Raw genomic sequence first — 24032 nt, 5'->3', positions numbered from 1 at the left:
TCCCAGTGTTTCCAGAAATGTGGAATTGGGGTCCTGGGCCATGGTGGGTGATCTGTAGCAAGCTACAATTTGGATTGCAGTTTTGCCCATTGTTAGTTGCACATGAATGATCTCTGATGCATTGTGCTGCGCCACTAACCTGGAGGTGTGGGTATCCTTGATGAATATGGATACACCCCCGCCTTTTGTGTTTCGGTCCTAGTTCTGTGGCCAAAAGGTATGGTATGAGTTATAGCCTAGTAGTGCTGGGGTGCTCTCAGAAGCCTTAAACCAGGATTCTGTTACTGCACAAATGTCGATGTTCTCCATACAGAGGAGTGCCTCGACTGCCTGCATTTTGAGGTTTAGACTTCTGGCGTTGAGTAGCATTACCCTCAGTTTTTGGTTACTTGTGCTATTTATGGTGGTGGGTTTGTCTTTTGAGCCTTGCCTAAAAAAGGCACTATGGGGGCAGCAAGAGCCTTGGCCAGTATTCAAAAGCCTAAGGATGACAGGTGAAAGCCATCTCTTGTGAAGCAACGTGGCTTGTCGAGCATGTAATCCCAGGCGGACAGATACTGGATCCCCTTTGAATGACACCAGAAACTTAGCCAATTGTTGAAATTGATCATTTTTTCTTTATACTGTGGCATCATTCTTGGTGAGGGCAGGATGCTACTTAGGATCAGGGTCATACCGGCCTGGGCTACATGATCAGAGAGCTCTTCCATGTCTCTTTTCATGTAGTCCAGGGAGGTACGTCTCAGGTCATTCACACCAACATGGACAATGACAGAGTTGTATTTGTACTTGTTCTGGAGTAACCTGAGTGCTTGTGTTATGTGTCAGATCCTGGCACCCGACAGGCAGCTAATTGTAACCTTCTCCTTGTTCAGCCTAGTTAGTGGGACATCAGTGTGCCTGACTATGGAGTCGCCTATTACTAGTGTGTTGGGTATGTTATTTTGCGTTAAGGGCTGTGATTGCATGGCACACTGATTATGTGAAGTATGTGTTTCATGGTTGGTGATGGGGTATGGAGGTTGCTTGGATGTCTGCTTTGGAGGTCTCTGTTGCTTTTGCAGATTTTTATTTAGAGCCTCCAAGTATGTTTTCATGTATTCATGTGTGTTATTTGCCAGTGTTGGTTTATTAGGTCTATGTGAGACTGGTGGTGTGTTGCAAGTATTACCCTTCTCCTCTTGACTGTCAGTTCCAGTCTCGGGTTAAGAGAGCTTTGCCTCCAGTTTGGCTGTATAATTGCATCTCGCGCATATATTAGTGTTTGGTGGTAGGAGGAGAAGGTTGTCTGTGTACATGAGGCAGTTGTAACATTGCCTCAAAATGCCCAGATTCACCAGTTGGACTGGAGAGTACACTGGAAACTGCCCTTTGGACATGCCTGAATAGGTAGAGTAAGCTGTTTTTCTGATTGGCTGGTGGGGACGAATAGAGAGCCTTGTCCTTCTGGACAGTATAAGGGGGTCTAGTGCTAGGGTTAATTAGTGATTGCTATGAGTTTTAAGCAAGTGCTTGACTGTGAAATGAATGGTTCGAGCGCTAAAGTTGAAGGTTTGTCTAGTTCCAAGGGAAAAATTGAAGAGTAGACTTTGTGGAGCTGAGAATAGTTTAACTCTAGCTAAACGGCGCTGCCCGGTGCACAAAACTGCACAAATGCAGTTTTTATAGCAGGGAAGTGAAAGAGAGAGAAATTAGCCCAAAATGGCAGATAAACTACTAACTTCTGGGCTGAAACCACTCCTCCAGTGACAGATAGGCTGCTCAATGCTCCCCTCTCTCACAGGTGAACAGAATGTGTTTGTTTAAAGGAAATGTTTCTTAAGAGAGGTTATCCTGAGTCTTTAATTGATGCTTTAATTAAGGAAGTTCAGAACAAACGTTCATTAGGTATTTTTCAACCTTTATTAACCTTTAAAGAAAATATGTAAGTTTAATGGATGAGAATGATTGCTATACTTCCAGTGTCGACATCTGTGAGCCTAGTTGTAGTGAACAAATTCGTAACCCTTGTAATAATGATAATTTCAAAATTAGTTTTATCACCACTTTTTCTATGGATGCTTACTTGGTAAGATCTATTGTGAATAAAAATTGGTACTTTTTGGCTGAGGATAGTTCTATAAAGAACAATGTAAGTGACTTTCCTCATTTTGTATTTAGGAGAGGTAGAAATTTGAAAATGCTATTGGAGAGTGGACCACCTAAAATATATGGCCCCCATTGTGGTATGTTTAAATGTGGGACATGTAGGTGGTGCAAATACATAAAAGTAACTAAGCAGGTTAGTGTAGGAAATATGTCTTTTTCCATTAAGGGTAAATTTAACTGCAACACTATGGGTGTTGTTTATTTAGGAATATGTACCTGCTGTCCAGCATTTTATGTAGGTCGCACTGAAAGGCATTTAAAAATAGAATTTATGAGCATATTTATGCAATAAATAAATCAAATTTGAATAATGCCCTTGCGAGACATATTAACTCTAACCCCTCACATGAATTTAATTTTGTAGTGCTGGATAAAATCATTGAAAATGAAAGGGGTGGTTCAAGTGACCTAAAATTAGATGAGAAGGAATTAATATGGCAAATTAAGTTGAATGCAGCTTCAAAGCCAGGTTTAAATGAAGCTATTTCATTCAAGAGTATTTTAAAACTGAGAGCCTTGTTGAGATGAATTGTGTATTATGTATATTTATTTATATATTTATATTTTTATTTTTAAATATGCATAATATTTAGATGTACTTAATTATGCTTAATACCTTTAATAGTGTTATTATTACTATTTTTAAAGTTTATAATATTTAGTGTGAGCCCTTTTAAATGTGGGCTTGTCTTTTGTATTTGTTCCATGATGTCATCGTATTCATTATGTATTTAATGAATACTTTATTCATTTGTTAATTGTCTGAAGAAGTTTGCTGAAATAGTAAACGAAAGCGCTAACCTTATTCAGTTACTCAGTGTGGTTTATTCTTCATTTTATACTAGAGAAACTTCCTTCTACCCAAGTACGGTAAGGGCAGCACAGAAACTTGTAACAGCCCTGGATTCAGCAATAACCTGAAAACTGGACTATACTAGTTGAGAAAGGTGTGAAAAAGTCCATGTGCCTTTCTTTTCCTCCATAAGAACAGCAGTCCCTGTGCCTTCCTTGTCTGCTATAAGAGCAGTAGATGCTGTGCCTTTCTCATCTGCCATAAGAGCAGCAGTCCCTGTACCTTCTGATTCTGCCATAAGAACAGCAGTCCCCATGCCATCTTCATCTACCATAAGAGCAGCAGTCCCTGTACCTTCTGATTCTGCCATAAGAACAGCAGTCCCCATGCCATCTTCATCTACCATAAGATAAGCAGTCCCTGTGCCTTCCTTTTTTGACATAAGAAAAACAGTCCTTGTGCCTTCCAGATCTGCCAAAAGAACAGCAGTCCCTGGGCCTTTCTTGTCTGCCACAATAAGACCAGACCCTGTGCCTTTCTTTTCTGCCTTAACAACAGCAGTCCCTGTGCCTTCATTTTCTGCCATAAAAGCAGCAGCCGCTGTGCCTTCCTTGTCTGCCATAAGAACAGCAGTGCATGTGTCTTCCTCATCTGCCATAAGAACAGCTGTCCCAGAGCCTTCCTTTTCTGCATAAGAACAGCAGTCCCTGTGCCTTCCTCATCTGCCATAAGAACAGCAGTCCCTGTGTCATCCTTATCAGCCATAAGAACAACAGTCGCTGTGTCTTCCTCATCTGACATAAGAACAGCAGTCCCTGTGTCTTTCTTTTCTGCCATAAGAGCAGCAGTCCCTGTGTCTTCCTTCTCTGCCATAAGAACAGCAGTCCCAGAGCCTTCCTTTTCTGCATAAGAAAAGCAGTCCCTCTGCCTTCCTTGTTTGCCATAAGAGCAGCAGTCACTGTGCCTTCCCTGTCTATCATAAGAACAACAGTCCCTGTGCCTTTCTCGTCTGTCATAAGAACAGCAGTGCCTGTGTCTTCCTCCTCTGACATAAGAACAGCAGTCCCTGTGCCTTCATCATCTGCCATAAGAACAGCAGTCCCTGTGTCATCCTTATCAGCCATAAGAACAACAGTCCCTGTGTCTTTCTTTTCTGCCATAAGAGCAGCAGTCTCTGTGCCTTCTTTATGTGCCATAAGAACAACACTTCCTGTACCTTCTTTGTCTGCCATAAGAACAGCAGTGCCTGTGCCTTCCTCATCTGTCATAGGAAAAGCAGTCCCTGTGCCTTCCTTGTCTGCCATAAGAGCAGCAGTCCCTCTGCTTTTTTCATCTGCCATAAGAACAGCAGTCCCGGTGCCTTTCTTTTCTGCCATAAAAACAGCAGTCCCAGTGCCTTGTCTGCCATATTTACAGCCATCCCTGAGCCTTCCTTGTCTGCCATAAGAGCAGCAGTCTCTGTGCCTTCTTCATGTGCCATAAGAACAACACTCCCTGTACCTTCTTTGTCTTCCATAAGAACAGCAGTGCCTGTGCCTTCCTCATCTGCCATAAGAACTGCAGTCCCTGAGCCTTCCTTGTCTGCTATAGGAACAGCAGTCCCTTTGCCTTCCTTGTCTGACATAAAAACAGCAGTCTATGTGCCTTTCTTTTCTGCCATAAGAGCAGAAGTCCCTGTGGCTTCATCACCTCCGATAAGAATGGCAGTCCCTGTGTCTTCCTCATCTGCCATGAGAACATCAGTGCCTGTGCCTTCCTCATCCGCCATAGGAACAGCAGTCCTAGTACCTTTCTTTTCTGCCATAAGACAAGTAGTCCCTGTGGTTTCATAACCTGAGATGGGAACAGCAGTCCCTGTGCCTTACTTGTCTGCCATAAGAACAGCAGTCCCTGTGCCTTCCTCATCTGCCATAACAACAGCAGTCCCTGTGCCTTCCTAATCTGACATAAGAACTGCAGTCCCTGTGCCTTCCTCATTTGGGATAATAACAGCAGTCCCTGTGCCTTCCTTGTATGCCATAAGAACAGCCATCCCTGTGCCTTTCTTGTTTACTATAAGAACAGCAGTATCTTTGCCTTCCTCAACTGCCATAAGGGCAGCAGTCCCTGTGCCCTCCTCATCTACCATAAGAACAGCAGTACAGGTGCTTTCTTCATCTGCCATATGGACAGCAGCCCCTGTGCCTTCCTTGTCTGAGATAATAGCAGTCCCTGTGCCTTCCATGTCTGCCATGAGAACAGCAGTCCCTGTGCCTTCCTTGTCTGTCATAAGAACACCAGTGCCTGAGCCTTCCTTGTCTGCCATTAGAACAAAAGTGCCTGTGTCTTCCTCATCTGCCATAAGAACTGCAGTGCATGTGTCTTCCTCATCTGCCAAAAAGAACAGCAGTGCCAGTGCCTTCCTTGTCTGCCATAAGAACAGCAGTGCCTGTGTCTTCCCCATCTGCCATAAGAACTGCAGTCCCTGTGTCTTCCTCATCTGCCATACGAACATCAGTTCCTGTGCCTTCCTCGTCTGCCATAATAAAACCAGTCCCTGTGCCTTCCTCATCTGCCATAAGAACTGCAGTCCCAGAGCCTTCCATGTCTGCCATATGAACAGCAGTCCCTGTGCCTTCCTTGTCTGCCATAGGAAGTGAAGTCCATGTGCCCTCCTCATGTGCATAAAGAATTGTAGTCATTGTACCTTACTTTTTGCCATAAGAACAGCAGTCCATGTGCCTTTTTTGTCTGACATAAGAACAGCAGTCCCTGTGGCTTCATCACCTGTGATAAAAACAGCAGTCCTTGTGCCTTCCTCATCTGCCATAAGAACAGCAGTGCCTGTGCCTTACTTGTTTTCCATAAGAACAGCAGTCCCTGTGCCTTCCATGTCTGCAATAAGAACAGCAGTCCTAGTGCCATTGTCATCTGCCATAAGAACAGCAGTCACTCTGTTTTCCTCAGCTGCCAAAAGAACAGCAGTCCTAGTGCCTTTCTAATCTGCCATTAGAACAGCGGTCCATGTGCCTGCATTGTCTGCCATAAGAAGAGCAGTCGCTGTGCCTTCCTCGTCTGCCATAGGAACAGCAGTCCCTGTGCCTTCCTTGTCTGCCAAAAGAACAAAAGTCCTAATGCCTTTTGCTTCTGCCATAAGAACAGTAGTCCCTGTGTCTTCCTTCTTTGCCATAAGAACAGCAGTTCTTGTCCTTTTCTTGTCTCCAATAACAACAGCAGTCTCTGTGCCGTCCTCGTCTGCCATAGGAACAGCAGTCCCTCTGCCTTCCTTGTCTGCCATAAGAACATCAGTTCCTCTGCCTTCCTTTTCAGTTATAAGAACAGCATTCCCTGTGCCTTCCTTGTCTGCCATAAGAGAAGCAGTCCCTGTGTCTTTCTCATCTGCCATAACAATAGCAGTCCCTGTATGTTCCTTGTTTGCCATAAGAACACCAGTCCCTGTGACTTCCTTGTCTGCCATAAGAACAGCAGTCCCTGTGCCTTTCCCATCTGCCATAACAATAGCAGTCCCTGTACGTTCTTTGTCTGTCATAAGAACACCAGTGCCTGAGCCTTCCTTGTCTGCCATAAGAACAAAAGTTCCTGTGTCTTCCTCATCTGGCATAAGAACTGCAGTCCGTGTGTCTTCCTCATCTGCCAAAAGAACAGCAGTGCTGGTGCCTTCCTTGTCTGCCATAAGAACAGCAGTGCCTGTGTTTTCTTCATCTGCCATAAGAACTGCAGTCCCTGTGTCTTCCTCATCCGACATACGAACATCAGTCCCTGTGCCTTCCTTGTCTGCCATAAGAAAATCAGTCCCTGTGCCTTCCTCATTTGCCATAAGAACAACAGTCCCTGTGCCTTCCTATTCTGCCATAAAAGCAGCAGCCACTGTGCCTTCCTTGTCTGCCATAAGAACAGCAGTGCCTGTGTCTTCTTCATCTGCCATAAGAACTGCAGTCCATGTGTCTTACTCGTCTATGTTAAGAAAAGCAGTCCCTATGCCTTCCTTGTTTAGCATAAGAACAGTAGTCCCTGTGCATTCTTTGTCTACCATAAGAACAGGAGATCCTTTGCCTTTTTCATCTGCCATAAGAACAGCAGTCCCTGTGCCTTCCTTGTCTATTATAAGAACAGCAGTCCCTGTACCTTCCTTGTTTGCCATAAGAACAGCAGTCTCTTTCCCTTCCTCATATGCCATAAGACCAGCAGTCCATATGCCTTCCTTATCAGCCATAAGAACAGCAGTCCCTGTGCCTTCCTCATCTCCCTTAAGAAGTGCAGTCCGTGTTCATTCCTCATGTGTGTTAAGAACAGCAGTCCTTGTGCCTTCCTTGTTTGGCATAAGACCAGCAGTCCATATGCCTTCCTTATCAGCCATAAGAACACCAGTCCCTGTACATCCTTGTCTGCCATAAGAACAGCAGTCCCTGTGCCTCCCTTTTCTGCCATAAGAACAGCAGTCCCTCTGCCTTCCCCATGTGGCATAAGAACAGCAGTCCCTGTGCCTTCTTCATTTGCCATAAGAACTGCAGTCCCTGTGCCTTCCTTTTCTGCTATAAGAGCAGCAGTCCCTGTGCCTTCCTCTTCTGGCATAAAAGCAGTCCCTGTGCCTTCTGTATCTGACATAAGAGCATCAGTCCCTGTGCCTTTCCCATCTTCCTGAACAATAGCAGTCCCTTCCTTGTCTTCCATAAGAACAGCAGTACCTGTGCCGTCCCCATCTGCCATGAGAACAGCAGTCACAGTGCCTTCTTTGTCTGTCATAAGAACACCATTCCTTGTGCCTTCTTCATTTGGCACAAAAAGTGCAGTGCCTGTGCCTTCCTATTCTGCCATAATAACAGCATCTCCTGTGCCCTCCCTGTCTGCCATAAGAACAGCAGTCCCTGTGCCATTGTCCTCTACCATAAGAACAGCAGTCATTGTGCCTTTCTCATCTTCCATAATAGCAGCAGTCCCTGTGCCTTCCTCATCTGCCATTAGAACAGCAGTCCCTGTGCCTTCCTCATCTGCCATTAGAACAGCAGTCCCTGTGCCTTCCTTTTCTGCAATAATAGCACGAGTCCCTGTGTCTTCCTCACCTGCCATAAGTGCTGCAGTCCTTGTACCTTCCTCATCTGCCATAAAAACAGCAGTCCCAGAGCCTTCCTTGTCTGCCATAAGAACAGTAGTCCCTGTGCCTTCCTTGTCTGCTGCAAGAAGAGCAGTCCCTGTGCCTTTCCCATCTGCCTTAACAACAGCAGTCCCTGTGCCTTCCCCATCTGCTGTGAGAACAGCAGTCCCTATGCCTTCATTTTCTTCAAATGAACAGCAGTCCCTGTGCCTTCTTTGTCTGTCATAAGAACAGCAGTCCCTGTGCCGTCTTCATTTGCCATAAGAACTGCAGTACCTGTGCCTTCCCTGTCTGCCATTATAACAGCAGCCCCTGTGCCTTCATTGTCTTCCATAAGAATGGCAGTCTCTGTGCCTTCCTTTTCTGCCATAAAAACAGCTGCTACAGTGCCTTCCCTGTCTGTCATAAGAACAGCAGTCCCTCTGCCTTTTTTTCTGCCATAAGAAGAGCAGTCATTGTGCCTTTCTTATCTTCCATAATATCAGCAGCCCTTGTGCCTTCCTCATCTGCCATAATAGCAGCAATCCCTGTGCCTTCTTTGTCTGTCATAAGAACAGCGATCCTTGTGCCTTCCTCATTTGCCATAAGAACTGCAGTCCCTGTGCCTTCCTCTTCTGCCATAATATCAGCAGCCCCTGTGCCTTCCTTATTTGGCAAAAGAACAGCAGTCACTCTGCCTTCCTCATCTGCCATAAGAACTGCAGTCTATATGCCTTCCTCGTTTGCGTTAAGAACAGCAGTCCCTGTGCCTTCCTTGTTTGGTATAAGAATAGTAGTCCCTGTGCCTTTGTTGTCTGCCATAAAAACAGCAGTCCCTTTGTCTTCCTTATATACCATAAAAACAGCAGTACACATGCCTTCCATATCAGCCATAAAAACAGCAGCCCCTGTGCCCTCCTCATCTGCCATAGCAACAGCAGTCCCTGTGCCTTCCTTGTCTGACATAAGAGCATCAGTCCCTGTGCCTTTCCCATCTGCCTTAACAACAGCAGTCCCTGCACCTTCCTCATCTTTCATAAGAACAGCAGTCCCTGTGCCTTCCCCATCTGCTCTAAGAACTGCAGTCCCTGTGCCTTCCTATTCTGCCATAATAACAGCAGCCCCTGTGCCTTCCCTGTCTGCCATGAGAACAGCAGTCCCTGTGCCTTTCTTGTCTTCCATAAATGGCAGTCCATGTGCCTTCCTTTTCTGCCATACTAGCAGCCCCTGTGCCCTCCCTGTCTGCCATAAGAACAGCAGTCCCTGTCCCTTTCTTGTCTTCCATAAATGGCAGTCCATGTGCCTTCCTTTTCTGCCATACTAGCAGCCCCTGTGCCCTCCCTGTCTGCCATAGGAACAGCAGTCCCTATCCCTTTGTTTTCTGTCATTAGAACTGCACTCCCTGTGCCTTCCTCTTCTGCCGTAATATCAGCAGTCCCTGTGCATTCCTTGTCGGGCAAAAGAACAGCAGTTACTCTGCCTTCCTCATCTGCCATAAAAACTGCAGTCTATGTGCCTTCCTTGTTTGCGTTAAGAACAGCAGTCCCTGTGCCTTCCTTGTTTGGCATAAGAATAGTAGTCCCTGTGCCTTTTTTATCTGCCATAACAACAGCAGTCCCTTTATCTTCCTCATATACCATAAGCACAGCAGTGCACATGCCTTCCATATCAGCCATAAAAACAGCAGCCCCCGTGCCTTCCTCATCTGCCACAGGAATAGCAGTCCCTGTGCCTCTCTTGTTTGCCATAATAACAGCAGTCCCTGTGCCTTCCTCATCTATCATAAGAACAGCAGTACCTGTGCCTTCTTCATCTGCCATACAGACAGCCATCCCTGTGCTTTCCTTGTCTGCCATAATAACAGCAGTTCCTGTGCCTTCTATGTCTGCCATAAGAACAGCAGTCCCTGTGCGTTCCTTGTTTGCCATAAGAACAGCAGTCCCTGTGCCTTTCCCATCTGCCTTAACAACAGCAGTCCCTGTGTCTTTCTCATCTGCCATAAGAACACCAGTCACTGTGCCGTCCCCATCTGCTGTAAGAACAGTGGTCCCTATGCCTTCATTTTCTGGCAGAAGAATAGCAGTCCTTGTGCCTTCCTCATCTGCCATAATAACAGCAATCCCAGTGCCTTTTTTGTCTGTCATAAGTACAGCAATCCTTGTGCCTTCTTCATTTGGCATAAGAACTGCAGTCCCTGTGCGTTCCTATTCTGCCATAATAACAGCAGCTCCTGTGCCTTTCCTGTCTGCCATAAGAACAGCAGTCCTTGTGCCTTCCTTGTCTTCCATAAATGTCAGTCCCTGTGCCTTCCTTTTCTGCCATAATAGCAGCCCTGTGCCCTCTCTGTCTGCCATAAGAACAGCAGTCCCTGTGCCTTCCTATTCTGCCATAATAACAGCAGCTCCTGTGCCTTTCCTGTCTGTCATAAGAACAGCAGTCCCTGTGCCTTTCTCTTCTGTCATAAGAACAGCATTCATTGTGCCTTTCTCATCTTCCATAATAGCAGCCTTCCTCAACTGCCATAAGAACTGCAGTCTATATGCCTTCCTTGTTTGTGTTAAGAACAGCAGTCCCTGTGCCTTCCTTGTTTGGCATAAGAATAGTAGTCCCTGTGCCTTCTTTCTCTGCCATAAGAACAGCGGTCCCTTTGTCCTCCTCATATACCATAACAACAGCAGTACAAATGCCTTCCATATAAGCCATAAAAACAGCAGCCCCCATGCCTTCCTTGTCTGCCACAGGAATAGCAGTCCCTGTGCCTTCCTTGTCAGCCATAAGAGCAGCCGTCCCTGTGCCTTTCTTGTTTGCCATAAGAACAGCAGTCCACATGCCTTCCTTATCACCCATAATAACAGCAGTCCCTTTGCCTTCCTCATCAACCATAAGAACAACAGTCCCTGCACATTCCTTGTATGCCATAAGAATAGCAGTCCATATGCAGTCCTTGTTTGCCATAAGAACAGTAATCCCTCTACCTTCTACATCTGTCAACAGAGCAGCAGTCTCTGTGCATTCCTTGTCGGCGATAAGAGCATCAGTCCCTGTGCCTTCCCCATCTGTCATAAGAGCATCAGTCCCTGTGCCTTCCCCATCTGCCTTTAGAACATCAGTCCCTGTGCATTCATCATCTGCAATAATAACAGTAGTCCCTCTACCTTCCTTGTTTGCCATAAGAACAGTAGTCCTTGTGCCTTCCACATCTGTCATAAGAGCAGCAGTCCCTGTGCCTTCCTCATCTGTCATAAGAGCAGCAGTCCCTGTGCCTTCCTCATCTGTCATAAGAGCAGCAGTCCCTGTGCCTTTCTCATCTGTCATAAGAGCAGCAGTCCCTGTGCCTTCCTCATCTGTCATAAGAGCAGCAGTCCCTGTGCCTTCCTCATCTGTCATAAGAGCAGCAGTCCCTGTGTCTTCCTCATCTGTCATAAGAACAGTAGTCCTTGTGCCTTCCTCATCTGTCATAAGAGCAGCAGTCCCTGTGCCTTCCTCATCTGTCATAAGAGCAGCAGTCCCTGTGCCTTCCTCATCTGTCATAAGAACAGTAGTCCTTGTGCCTTCCTCATCTGTCATAAGAGCAGCAGTCCCTGTGTCTTTCTCATCTGCCATAAGAACACCAGTCACTGTGGCTTCCTTATCTTCCATAATAACAGCAGTCCGTGTGCATTCCTTTTCTGCCATAAGAACAGCAGTCCCTGTGACTTCCTCATCTGACATCAGAACAGCTGTCCCTGTGCCTTCCTCATCTGCCATAAGAACTGCAGTCCCTGTGCCTTCCTTGTATGCCATAAGAACAGCAGTCCCTATGCCTTCTTCGTCTGCCATAAGAACTGCAGTCCCTGTGCCTTCCTTGTATGCCATAAGAACAGCAGTCCCTATGCCTTCTTCGTCTGCCATAAGAACTGCAGTCCCTCTGCCTTCCTTGTATGCCATAAGAACAGCAGTCCCAGTGCCTTCTTCGTCTGCCATAAGAACGGCATTCCCTGTGCCTTCCTCATCTACCATAAGAGCAGCAGTCCTAAAGCCCTTCTCGTCTGCTATAAGAAAAGCAGTCCCCTTGCCTTCCTTGTTTGCCATAAGAACAGCAGTCCCTGTGCCTTTCTCATCTGCCATCAGTGCAGGAGTCCCTGTTCCTTTCTTGTCTGCCACAGGAACAGCAGTCCCTGTGCCTTCCTGATCTGTCATAAGAACAGCAGTCCCTATGCCTTCATGTGCCATATGAACAGTAGTCCCTGTGCCTTCTTTCTCTACCACAAAAACAGCAGTCGCTGTGCTTTCCTTAAAACAGCAGTCCCTGTGCCTTCCACGTCTGATGTAAGAACAGCATTCCCTGTGCCTTCCTTGTCTGCCATAAGAACAGCAGTTCCTATGCCTTCCTCGTGTGCCATAAGAGCAGCAGTCCCACTGACTTTCTCATCTGCCATATGAACAGCAGTCTCTGTCCCTTCCTGGTTTGCCATAAGACCAGCAGTTCCTGTGCCTTCATGATCTGCTGTAAGAACAGCAGTCCCTGTGCCTTCCTTGTCTGCCATAAGAACAGCATTCCCTGTGCCTTCCTCATCTGCTATAAAAGCAGCAGTCCCTGTGCCTTCCTTGTCTGTCACAAGAGCAGCAGTCCCTGTGCCATCCTTGTCTGCCATAAGAACATCAGTCCCTGTGCCTTCCTTGTCTGCCATAAGAACATCAGTCCCTGTGCCTTCCTTGTCTGCCATAAAAGCATCAGACCCTGTGCCTTTCTCATCTGCCATAAGAACAGCAGTCCATATGCCTTCCTATTCTGCCATATGAGCAGCACTCCCAGTGCCTTCCTTTTCTGACATAAGAAAAGCAGTTCTTGTGCCTTTCTCATCTGCCTTAAGAATAGCAGTCCCTGTGCCTTCATTTTCTGACATAAGAACAGCAGTCCTGTGCCTTTCACATCTTCTGCCATATGAACAGCAGTCCCTGTGCCTTTCTCATCTGCCATAAAAACAGCAGTCCCTGGGCCTTCCTCGTCTGTCACCAGACCAGCAGTCCCTGTACCTTTCTCATTTGCCTTAACAACAGCAGTCTCTGTGCCTTTCTTGTCTGCCATAGGAACAGCCATCCCTGTGCTTCCCTACTCTGCCTTAGGAACACCTGTCCCTATGCCTTCCTTGTCTGCCATACTGATAGTAGTCCCTGTGCCTTCTTTCTCTGCCATAAGAACAGCAGCCCCTGTGCCTTCCTTGTTTGCTTTAATAGCAGTAGTGCCTGTCCCTTCCTTGTCTGCTGTAAGAACAGCAGTCCTTGTACTCTCCTTAGAACAGCAGTCCCTGTGCCTTCCTTGTCTGCCATGAAAATAGCACTCCATGTGCCTTCCTCGCATGATGTAAGAACAGCATTCCCTGTGCTATACTTGTTTGCCATAAGAACAGCATTCCCTGTGCTATACTTGTTTGCCATAAGAACAGCAGTCCCTGTGCCTTCCTCATCTGATGTATGGATAGTACTCCCTGTCCCTTCCTTGTTTACCATATAAACATCACACCCTGTGCCTTCATTGCCTGCCATATGCACAGCAGTCCCTGTGCCTTCATTTTCTGACATAAGAACAGCAGTCCCTGTTCCTTCCTATTCTGCCATAAGAACATCAGTCCCTGTGCCTTCCTATTCTGCCATAAGAACATCAGTCCCTGTGCCTTCCCCATCTGCCATAAGAACAGCAGTCCATATGCCTTCCTATTCTGCCATATGAGCAGCACTCCCAGTGCCTTCCTTTTCTGACATAAGAAGAGCAGTTCCTGTGCCTTCTTCATCTGCCTTTAAGAATAGCAGTCCCTGTGCCTTCCTTTCCTGACATAAAAACAGCAGTCCCTGTGCCTTTCTCGTCTTCTGCCATATGAACAGCAGTCACTGCTGTGCCTTTCTCATCTGCCATAAGAACAGCAGTCCCTGGGCCTTCCTTGTCTGCCACCAGAACAGCAGTCCCTGTACCTTTCTCATTTGCCTTAACAACAGCAGTCCCTGTGCCTTCCTTTTCTGCCATAAGAACAGCAGTACCTGTGCCTTCCTCGTATGTCCTAAGAACAGTAGTCCCAGTGTCTGCCATAGGAACAGGCATCCCTGTGCCTTCCTAGTTTGCCAGAGGAACAGCAGTCCCTATGTCTTCATTTTTTGCCATAAGAACAGCCATCCCTGTGCCTTCCTAGTCTGCCATAGGAACAGCAGTCCCTGTGCCTTTCCTGTCTGCCATAAGAATAGTAGTCCCTGTGCCTTCTTTATCTGTCATAAGAACAGCAGCCCCTGTGCCTTCCTTGTCTGCCATGAGAACAGCTGTCACTGTGCCTTCCTTAGAAAAGCAGTCCTTCCCTGTGCCTTCTTTATCTGTCATAAGAACAGCAGCCCCTGTGCCTTCCTTGTCTGCCATGAGAACAGCTGTCACTGTGCCTTCCTTAGAAAAGCAGTCCCTGTGCCTTCCTCATCTGCTGTATGGATAGTAGTCCCTGTCCCTTCCTTGTTTACCATATGAACATCACACACTGTGCCTTCATTGCCTACCATAGGAACATCAGACCCTGTGCCTTCACTGCCTGCCATAAGAACAGTAGTCCCTGTGCCTTCCTTGTGTGCCATAAGAACAGCAGTCCCTGTTCCTTTATCATCTGCCGTAAGAACAGCAGTCCCTCTCCCTTCCTTGTCTGCATAAGGACAGCAGTCCCAGTACCTTCCTTGTCTGCCATAAGAGCAGCAATCCCTGTGCCTTCCATGTTTGCCATAAGAACAGCAGTCCATGTGCCTTCCTCGTTTGCCATAAGAAATGCTGTTTCTGTGCCTTCCTCATCTGTCATACGATCAGCAGTCCCTCTGCCTTCCTCATTTGCCAATAGAACAGCAGTCCCTGTGCCTTCCTTGGTTGGCATAAGAACAGCAGTCCCTGTGCCTTCCTTGTCTGCCATAAGAACAGGAGTGCCTGTGCCTTCCTTATCTGCCATAAGAACAGGAGTGCCTGTGCCTTCCTCATGTGCCATAAGAACAGCAGTCCCTGTGCCTTCATCTGCCATAAGAAACACAGTCCCTTTGCCTTCCTCATCTGCCATAAAAGCAGCAGACCCTGTGCCTTTATCATCTGCTGTATGAGCAGCAGTCCCTGTGGCTTCCTACTCTTCCATAAGAACAGCAGTCCCTGTGCCTTCTTTCTCTGTCATATGAACAGCACTCCCAGTGCCTTCCTCGTCTGCCATATGAACAGCAGTCCATGTACCTTCCTTGTTAGCGATATAAACAGTAGTGCCTGTGCCTTCCTTGTCTGCCATAAGAACAGCAGTCCCTGTGCCTTCCTTAGAACAGCAGTCCCTATGCCTTCCTTGTCTGCTATAAGAATAGCAGTCCCTTTGCCTTCCTTGTCTGCCGTAAGAATAGCAGTCCCTGTGCTTTACTCATCTGCCATAAGAACAACAGTCCCTGTGCCTTCCTTAGAACAGCAGTCCCTGTGCCTTCCTTAGAACAGCAGTCCCTATGCCTTCCTAGTCTGCTATATGAATAGCAGTCCCTGTGCCTTCCTTGTCTGCCATAGGAACAGCAGTCCCTGTGCCTTCCTTGTTTGCCATAAGAACAGCAGTCGCTTTGCCTTCCTTGTCTGCCACAGGAACAGCAGTCCCTGTGCCTTCCTGATCTGCTATAAGAACAGCAGTCCCTGTGCCTTCCTTGTCTGCCATAAGAACAGCAGTCCCTATGCCTTCATATGCCATATGAAAAGTAGTCCCTGTGCCTTCTTTCTCTGCCATAAAAACAGCAGTCACTGTGCTTTCCTTAGAGCAGCAGTCCCTGTGCCTTCCTTGTGTGCTGTAAGAATAGTAGTCCCTGTACCTTCCTTGTTTCCCATAAGAACAGGAGTCCCTGTGCCTTCCTTGTTTGCCATAAGAACAGCAGTCGCTTTGCCTTCCATGTCTGCCATCAGAATAGCAGTCTCTGGGCCTTCCTCATCTGATGTAAGAACAGCACTCCCTGAGCCTTCTTCATTTACCATAAGAACAGCAGTCCCTGTGCCTTCCTTGTCTGCCACAGGAACAGCAGTCCCTGTGCCTTCCTGATCTGCCATAAGAACAGCAGTCCCTGTGCCTTCCTTGTCTGCCATAAGAACAGCAGTCCCTATGCCTTCATATGCCATATGAAAAGTAGTCCCTGTGCCTTCTTTCTCTGCCATAAAAACAGCAGTCACTGTGCTTTCCTTAGAGCAGCAGTCCCTGTGCCTTCCTTGTGTGCTGTAAGAATAGTAGTCCCTGTACCTTCCTTGTTTCCCATAAGAACAGGAGTCCCTGTGCCTTTCATGTCTGCCATGATAATAGCAGAAGAACAGCAGTCCCTATGCCTTCCTCATGTGCCATATGAACAGTAGTCCCTGTGCCTTCTTTCTCTGCCACAAAAACAGCAATCGCTGTGCTTTCCTTAAAACAGCAGTCCCTGTGCCTTCCTCGTCTGATGTAAGAACAGCATTCCCTGTGCCTTCCTTGTTTGCCATAAGAACAGCAGTCCCTAAGCCTTCCTTGTCTGCCATAAGAGCAGCAGTCCCTGTGCCTTCCTGGTTTGCCATAAGAACAACATTTCCTGTGCCTTCCTCACCTGCTATAAAAGCAGCAGTCCCTGTGCATACTTGTCTGCCATAAGAACAGCAGTCCCTGTGCCTTCCTTGTCTGCCATAATAACAACAGTACCTCTGCCTTCCTTGTCTGCATTAAGAACAGCAGTCCCTGTGCCTTCCTCATCTGCCATAAGAACCACAGTTTCTGTGCCTTCTTCATCTGTCATAAGATCAGCATTTCCTCTGTCTTCCTCATTTGCCATTAGAACAGCATTCCCTGTGTCTTCCTCGTCTGGTATAGGAACAGCAGTCCCTGTGCCTTCTTCATCTTCCATAAGAAATGCATTCCCTTTGCCTTCCTTGTCTGCCATAAAAGCAGCAGACCCTGTGCCTTTCTCATCTGCCGTAAGAACAGCAGTCCCTGTGCCTTCCTCGTCTGTCATAAGAACAGCAGTCCCTGTGCTTTCAATTTCTGCCATAAAAGCAGCAGACCCTGTGCCTTTCTCATCTGCCATAAGAACAGCAGTCCCTGTACCTTCCTTGTTTGCCATAAGAACAGCAGCTCCTGTGACTTCCTCATCTGCCGTAAGAACAGCAGTCCCTGTGTCTTTCTCATCTGGTATAGGAACAGCAGTCCCTGTGCCTTCCTATTCTGCCATATGAGCAGCACTCCCTGTGCCTTCATTGTTTGACATAAGAATAGCAGTCCCTGTGCCTTCCTCATCTGCCATATGAACAAGAGTCCCTGTGACTTTCTCATCTGCCATAAGAACAACAGTCACTGGGACATCCTTGTCTGTCACAATAAGAGCAGTCCCTATACCTTTCTCATTTGCCTTAACAACAGCAGTTTCTGTGAAATCCTCATCTGCCCTAAGAACAGTAGCCCCTGTGCCTTCCTTTTCCGCCGTAGGAACAGCAGTCCCACTGCCTTCCTTGTCTGCTATAAGAATAGCAGTCCCTTTGCCTTCCTTGTCTGCCATAAGAATAGCAGTCCCTGTGCTTTACTCATCTGCCATAAGAACAACAGTCCCTGTGCCTTCCTTAGAACAGCAGCCCCTGTACCTTCCTTAGAACAGCAGCCCCTGTGCCTTCCTTAGAACAGCAGCCCCTGTACCTTCCTTAGAACAGCAGTCCCTGTGCCTTCCTTAGAACAGCAGCCCCTGTACCTTCCTTAGAACAGCAGTCCCTGTACCCTCCTTAGAACAGCAGTCCCTGTACCCTCCTTAGAACAGCAGCCCCTGTACCTTCCTTAGAACAGCAGTCCCTGTACCTTCCTTAGAACAGCAGTCCCTGTACCTTCCTTAGAACAGCAGTCCCTGTACCTTCCTTAGAACAGCAGCCCCTGTACCTTCCTTAGAACAGCAGTCCCTGTACCTTCCTTAGAACAGCAGCCCCTGTACCTTCCTTAGAACAGCAGTCCCTGTGCCTTCCTTAGAACAGCAGTCCCTGTACCTTCCTTAGAACAGCTGCCCCTGTACCTTCCTTAGAACAGCAGTCCCTGTACCCTCCTTAGAACAGCAGTCCCTGTACCTTCCTTAGAACAGCAGTCCCTGTACCTTCCTTAGAACAGCAGCCCCTGTACCTTCCTTAGAACAGCAGTCCCTGTACCTTCCTTAGAACAGCAGCCCCTGTACCTTCCTTAGAACAGCAGTCCCTGTGCCTTCCTTAGAACAGCAGTCCCTGTACCTTCCTTAGAACAGCTGCCCCTGTACCTTCCTTAGAACAGCAGTCCCTGTACCCTCCTTAGAACAGCAGCCCCTGTACCTTCCTTAGAACAGCAGTCCCTGTACCTTCCTTAGAACAGCAGCCCCTGTACCTTCCTTAGAACAGCAGTCCCTGTACCTTCCTTAGAACAGCTGCCCCTGTACCTTCCTTAGAACAGCAGTCCCTGTACCCTCCTTAGAACAGCAGCCCCTCTGCCTTCCTTGTCTGCTATAAGAATAGTAGTCCTTGTGCTTTCCTCGTCTGTCATGAGAATAGCAGACACTGTGCCTTCCTTGTCTGACATAAGAACAGCATTCCCTGTGCCTTCCTTGTTTGCCATAGGTACAGCAGTCCCTGTGCCTTCCTTGTTTGCCATAGGTACAGCAGTCCCTGTGCCTTCCTTTTCTGCCATGAGAGCAGCAGTCCCTGTGCCTTCCTCATCTGCCATACAAATAGTAGTCCCTGTGCCTTCCTTGTTTACCATAAGAACATCAGACCCTGTGCCTTCATTGTCTACCATAACAACAGCCTCCCTGTATTCTGCCATAAGAACAGCAGTCTCTCTGCCTTCCTCATCTACCATTAGAACAGCAGTCCCTGTGACTTCTCTAACTGCTGTTGGTAGTTGTATAACATAACCTGTTTGTACCAATCCATGCACTTATTAGGATCCTAGTTAACTAAGTCTCTCAAACTGCTATTATCAAGGAGCTGTAAGCTGGTCTATCCTCTCACTAATCGCTATAATCAAATATTCTTTTACTGCAGGTGCCTGTATATTCAAATAGTCTAACTGAAGTATGGAACCACATCCAACTACAACTTTAATTCAAGTTCAAACTTATTTTAAACACAACTAAGACTTCACCTATCAAACCAATGGATCTGCTCCTTCATATCTCCAAGACAAATGCCACCATTATCTTCATCTTGCCAAAGTGTCAAACCATCTGTCTTTGTTCAGAACCACCAGTCCACCAGTACCTGAATAGTTTTACTAGCATCTACCAGCCATATGCATGGTTTTGTGACACTGCTCAGCCACTATCTGTATACTTCTGATATAAACTTTATGATAGTCGTGTAGATAACTGTGTCTGAATCTCTTTAAATACCCTTCAACTACAATATTAACATTTTCTGCCCTACCTAGTTCCTTTTCTTACCTCATTTTCTTTGAATTTCTAAGCAAAAAGTTATACAGTAAACTCTCACTTATCCGGCACCCATGTGGATTGGTAGATCTCGGTTAACTGTAGTTTCTGTTTGCTTGAGAGTTACTATTAAAAGTAGGCCTGACTAATACTGTACCCTATACTATTTTTTTGTTTTGACTTGTTCTCAAGTTGGGGAGAAAGGGAATTTATTCATATCTTCCTTTTTAAAACTTTAAAACTCTAAAAACACAAGGTATGTTTCTGAGGGGGGAAAACAGAAAGTGCAACACATGAAAATTGTACTATATTTCCTCAGTATTTGTTTGCTAGTTGCTTGAGAGTGCCGGTTGCTTGAGTTCCAGTTAACTGAGAGTTTACTGTATGATCAATTATCTATCTGACAAACCCACTAACACACTTCTTCAGACGTTGAATGCTCAACGTTTTCTAATGTGTAGGTATCTTTTATAGTGAAATAGTTGTCTCTGTTTTCATATGAATGTTACACAATTACTGAATATATGTGTAATTGTTAATGTATATTGCTTAATGTCTGTTCATACATGTTACTGAATGTCTGGTTAAAATGTTTGTAATATTTTGGAGCTTTTCTCACTGCATCTCTGCTGAAAAGTTTTTTTTTTACTAAACCCAGTCAGAAAAAGCAAAATAAATAAATTAAAATAAAATCTGATCAGTCTATTGATATTAGCATAACTGCCTTATGGTTATTGAATGTGCCCATCTGGAAAATGTCATCCTTGTCTGTTATTGCAGAAGCTGAATAGCAATATAAAATGTACTGATTGTTCCTTACTGATTATTAAACTCCAAGTGATGAGGATATTTTGTATGTTACACAGGATAATCAGGATAAGTCATTTTTTGTCACTTCTCCTTCACTGAGACTAGCTATAGCATGCATCCAATTTTTCAGTGAGGGACAATTCACATACCACCTCAGTATGTACTGATGGCAGTAGGATTGTAGCCCAGCAAGGAATGGTTAATGCAAGAAAACAGGAAAAGAACGTTACAGTATGACAAAGCCATGCAATTAATTAACTATGGAGGTCTGTCTACAGCAGTTGTATAAGAAATGCAAGGATGCAGACTTTTTAAGAAGTCAGTTCTTACCTGGGACTTCACAGCCAAAATAATTTACCCAGCATCCCTAGCTGTGATCACATGGAATAGAGTTATTTGCTTTCATTCTCTAACTGCTACCTGGGAATTCTTAAAAAATCAATCAGAGCAGCCCCAAAAAGAGAGCCAGGTTCAAATGGAACATATAGTTTTCATTAAGGAAATGGAATGAGAGATTTTTAAGGGCGGGCATTGGGAAAAGCTAGGTCAATGTAGAAAAGGAGGAGAAAGAAGGCAGTGGGTGAAGATGGAGTGCGAAAAGGGACATGGCAGCTTAAGTGGTATAGTCAGACTGTGGGGCCTACAGACGTTAGTCCAAACAATGACCCCAGAGAAGAGAATCATTGGCAAGTGTCTAAAGCATCTCAGGCTGATCATCATATCCTAATACGCCAAAAAGGACGTGTTACCAGGGACAGCCTAATAAACACAATTTTGCTAAGTGGTGGGGGAGAGATAGACCGTTATTTTCTCAAGACAGATATTACTCGAAGTCCAGGTGCGTGCAATAGTCTGACCATTGTGGTATCCCCAATTCTTCTAACGCTTCTCATTCAATCGAAAGTGGGCCTCAGTCTCTGAAGAAACCCATCCTCAATCAAATACAGCAACTAGACTTTAATTATAGGCAGCTAACCTAGATGGAACAGGAAAACCTTTAAAAAGACTATAGCAAAACTGCCTTTGTAGCTTCTATATATCACATTGGTTAGTATTTGTACAACATGCAGTATTTACAAATGTTTCTTAAGTGCAAAAGTATTACAGTATATATATATATATATATATGATATACATATACATATACATATATATATATATATATATATATATATATAAAATGTGAGTGTAGGTTTATCTGATATTTATTTTAATCCTTGTAATTTATTTCCTAATTGCAATCTTATCAGGACTTTGTGCAGCTCCACGAATGCAGCTATTAGCCAGGTATTGTTTTGTAAACATTAGATGTCTTCATGATACCTGCATGGTACAAATCCCTTTATATTTCTGTGGTAGTAGTCAGTCTTTCCCATGTAGAAATAAGCTATTTTATGATATTCTTATTTTTTGTTTGTCTTATACTGCCAAGGAAGATAAGATTGAGCTTGATGACTACAAGTGAGAGCCCTTATGTTGCAAATGGCGAGCAGCACTGACCTAGACTTCTGGAATATGTAAAGGTTCTGCTTATTAACTACATATATGTTACTTTTCAGAGATTGCATTCTATAAGTTTCATGCATTGAAGTTTTCTATTTTCTTTAGATCCTGCACAAGATTTCAGACCTTTAATGAAGTTAATATCATCTCTTTCATAAAGGCTGAATGGTTGTATTTTTTTAAGTTGGCGGTTGACTGTATGTGCTGTTTTATTTGTTTCTTTTTTTTTTCTTGCTTCTTCACTTCCTCTTTCCAAAGTTTATAGCACCTCTTGTCACATTATCTACAAAGAGAGAAAAAAATTGTGTCAGGCACTGCAAATGTTAGCAACACTCTGCTTGACCATAAAGTAAAAGATCAGTATGTGTAAGCTGAGAATGAGTTCCTAAAGACACAGTTCCAAGAAACTGAAAACAAATTTAGGAACTGTTACCATACACAAACGCGTACTCACATAGTGAAGTGCCCAGCGTATACAACTAAAGAAATATTAAATTGTAAATGAAAGGAAACAGTTGACACTGATAAGTGAGAATTGATGAATTCAGAAGGAGCTATATGTATTGAAATACAGAGCTGCAATAAACATGATTTAAGTTCAGCTTACCAACATGCCCAGGAGCTGGAACAAACATGCAAAAAGAAACTTGAACTGACCACTGAATGCTAAAAATAAAATCCAGTCCAAATATTTGGAGGAACAAAGAGTAAAACAAAATAGTGTTTGTCAGCCCTTATAATTCCCAGTAAACTGACATAAGAAATTATACTACTGTAACAAACCTACAAGAGGAGCTAAAAGAAGACACCCACTCTAAACTTTTTCAGGCAGAGACAGAGAACTGGTATCAGGGGCAGCAACAACTTTGAACTTCCAAGATGGCTGCACATTGAGTAACAGCTTAACTCTAGCTCTCCCAGTATGAAAACAGAAACGCAATAGAGAAGGCCATAGACTTTTGTGTTTATGAGTAAATTTTAGTAACTGGCTAGTAAGTGTATTGCCTGGATGCCAGGAAAAAATAAATACAGAGCACCTGGAAACAATCAGCTGCAAAAGGTCAGGAAGAAACACTGGCTGGGGAAAGTTCTACAGCTGTTCAGCAAAAAGCAATGCAACCTCCAGACGTGACTTCCAGTAACCTACTGGAAAATATAAGACAACTGGCCATAAGTCTGGTTAAAATAAACAAAACATTGCTAGAGTTTATCAGCACAAACAACAACAAAAAAAGGCTGGAAAAAATGAAAGAAGCTTTAAACAGATATTCAGTTGAGGTGACAAAACTGCAAAAATCAGAGGTTGAGATAAAGAAAAAGCTAGCTGAATATGAGACTGCGCAGGAAAAGATGTTTACAAAAATAATAGCATTAGAGGACAGAGCACGTAGGGAAAACCTGAGATTTTCAGCTATACAAGAGAAGCTGGAAGGAACAGACTGCATTAATTTTATGAAAGCACAAATAAGCAACTGGACTGGTATTTCACAGCAGGAGCTGTTAGTTGAAAGGGCAGATCATGTATATGCTCCAATCCTGGCTATGAGAAACAACCTAGACCTTTACTAGTAAATATGTAATCCTACCAGCAGAAGTTCATTCTGACAACACTGTGGCAGAAGGACAACATATTAAAAGTGGGAGACAGCAGATGATTTGTGGAGAATGATTATTCATTGTATACCAGGCAGAAGAGGAGTATATTCATTCCACTATTCAGGGAATGTCAAGGTGCATGTGTGAGATTCAAACGGCTGTACCCAGCTGTCTTCAATGTATTCTTCCCTGGAGGAATAAAATCATTTTTGATGAAGTACATGCTAAGGAGGAAATATGAAAGTTTGTCCAACAAAAAATGAGCTGTGAAACAGGAGATTTTGCTTCATGTTCTTCTGGTAATAAAGACCACACAGAGACTGTACCTGTGAAACCTTTTCCACTCTTTCAATGGAAAATGTTGGAGAGAAGGAAGGGACCACAAGAGTTGACTAGAAGACTCGAGAGTGCATTGGAAATGAAGCAGAGATAGGATTTGGGAGTTGGAGATGAACAGTAATGAAATCAATAACTTAATGTGGGATTACAATGCAATAACTAAATTTGTAAAATATGACAAAACAAGAAAATCTGGAAATATTGGTCTTTTTCAGAATGTGTTGCACTTGTGGGAGGCTCTAAAGTATATGCTCTACTTAATGTCATTAATGGTCGGAAAAATGCTTTGGGAGAGGGGAAGAGAGGGGAGAAAGTTAACTGTAAGTAAAGAAAACATTGTTTCTTAATAGTACTATTTTTGTGGTGTGTAATTTTCTT

General features: G+C 44.9%; 1 protein-coding gene across 1 annotated transcript; it reads right to left on the bottom strand.

Annotated features, from left to right (window-relative positions):
* Positions 1-10547: 10547 nt before the first annotated feature.
* LOC122811698 (putative per-hexamer repeat protein 5) lies at positions 10548-12224 on the bottom strand. Its single transcript, XM_044083714.1, has one exon. The coding sequence runs from the start codon at positions 12222-12224 to the stop codon at positions 10548-10550; it is 1677 nt and encodes a 558-aa protein (XP_043939649.1).
* Between the last annotated feature and the right edge of the window lie 11808 nt (positions 12225-24032).

Source organism: Protopterus annectens, chromosome 9.part0 (genome assembly GCF_019279795.1).
Source record: "Protopterus annectens isolate FY-2018-M chromosome 9.part0, PAN1.0, whole genome shotgun sequence".
In the NCBI taxonomy this organism is placed as follows: domain Eukaryota; kingdom Metazoa; phylum Chordata; order Ceratodontiformes; family Protopteridae; genus Protopterus; species Protopterus annectens.
Note: the sequence above shows the minus strand (reverse complement) of the source record. Positions and strands in the feature narration are given on the sequence as shown.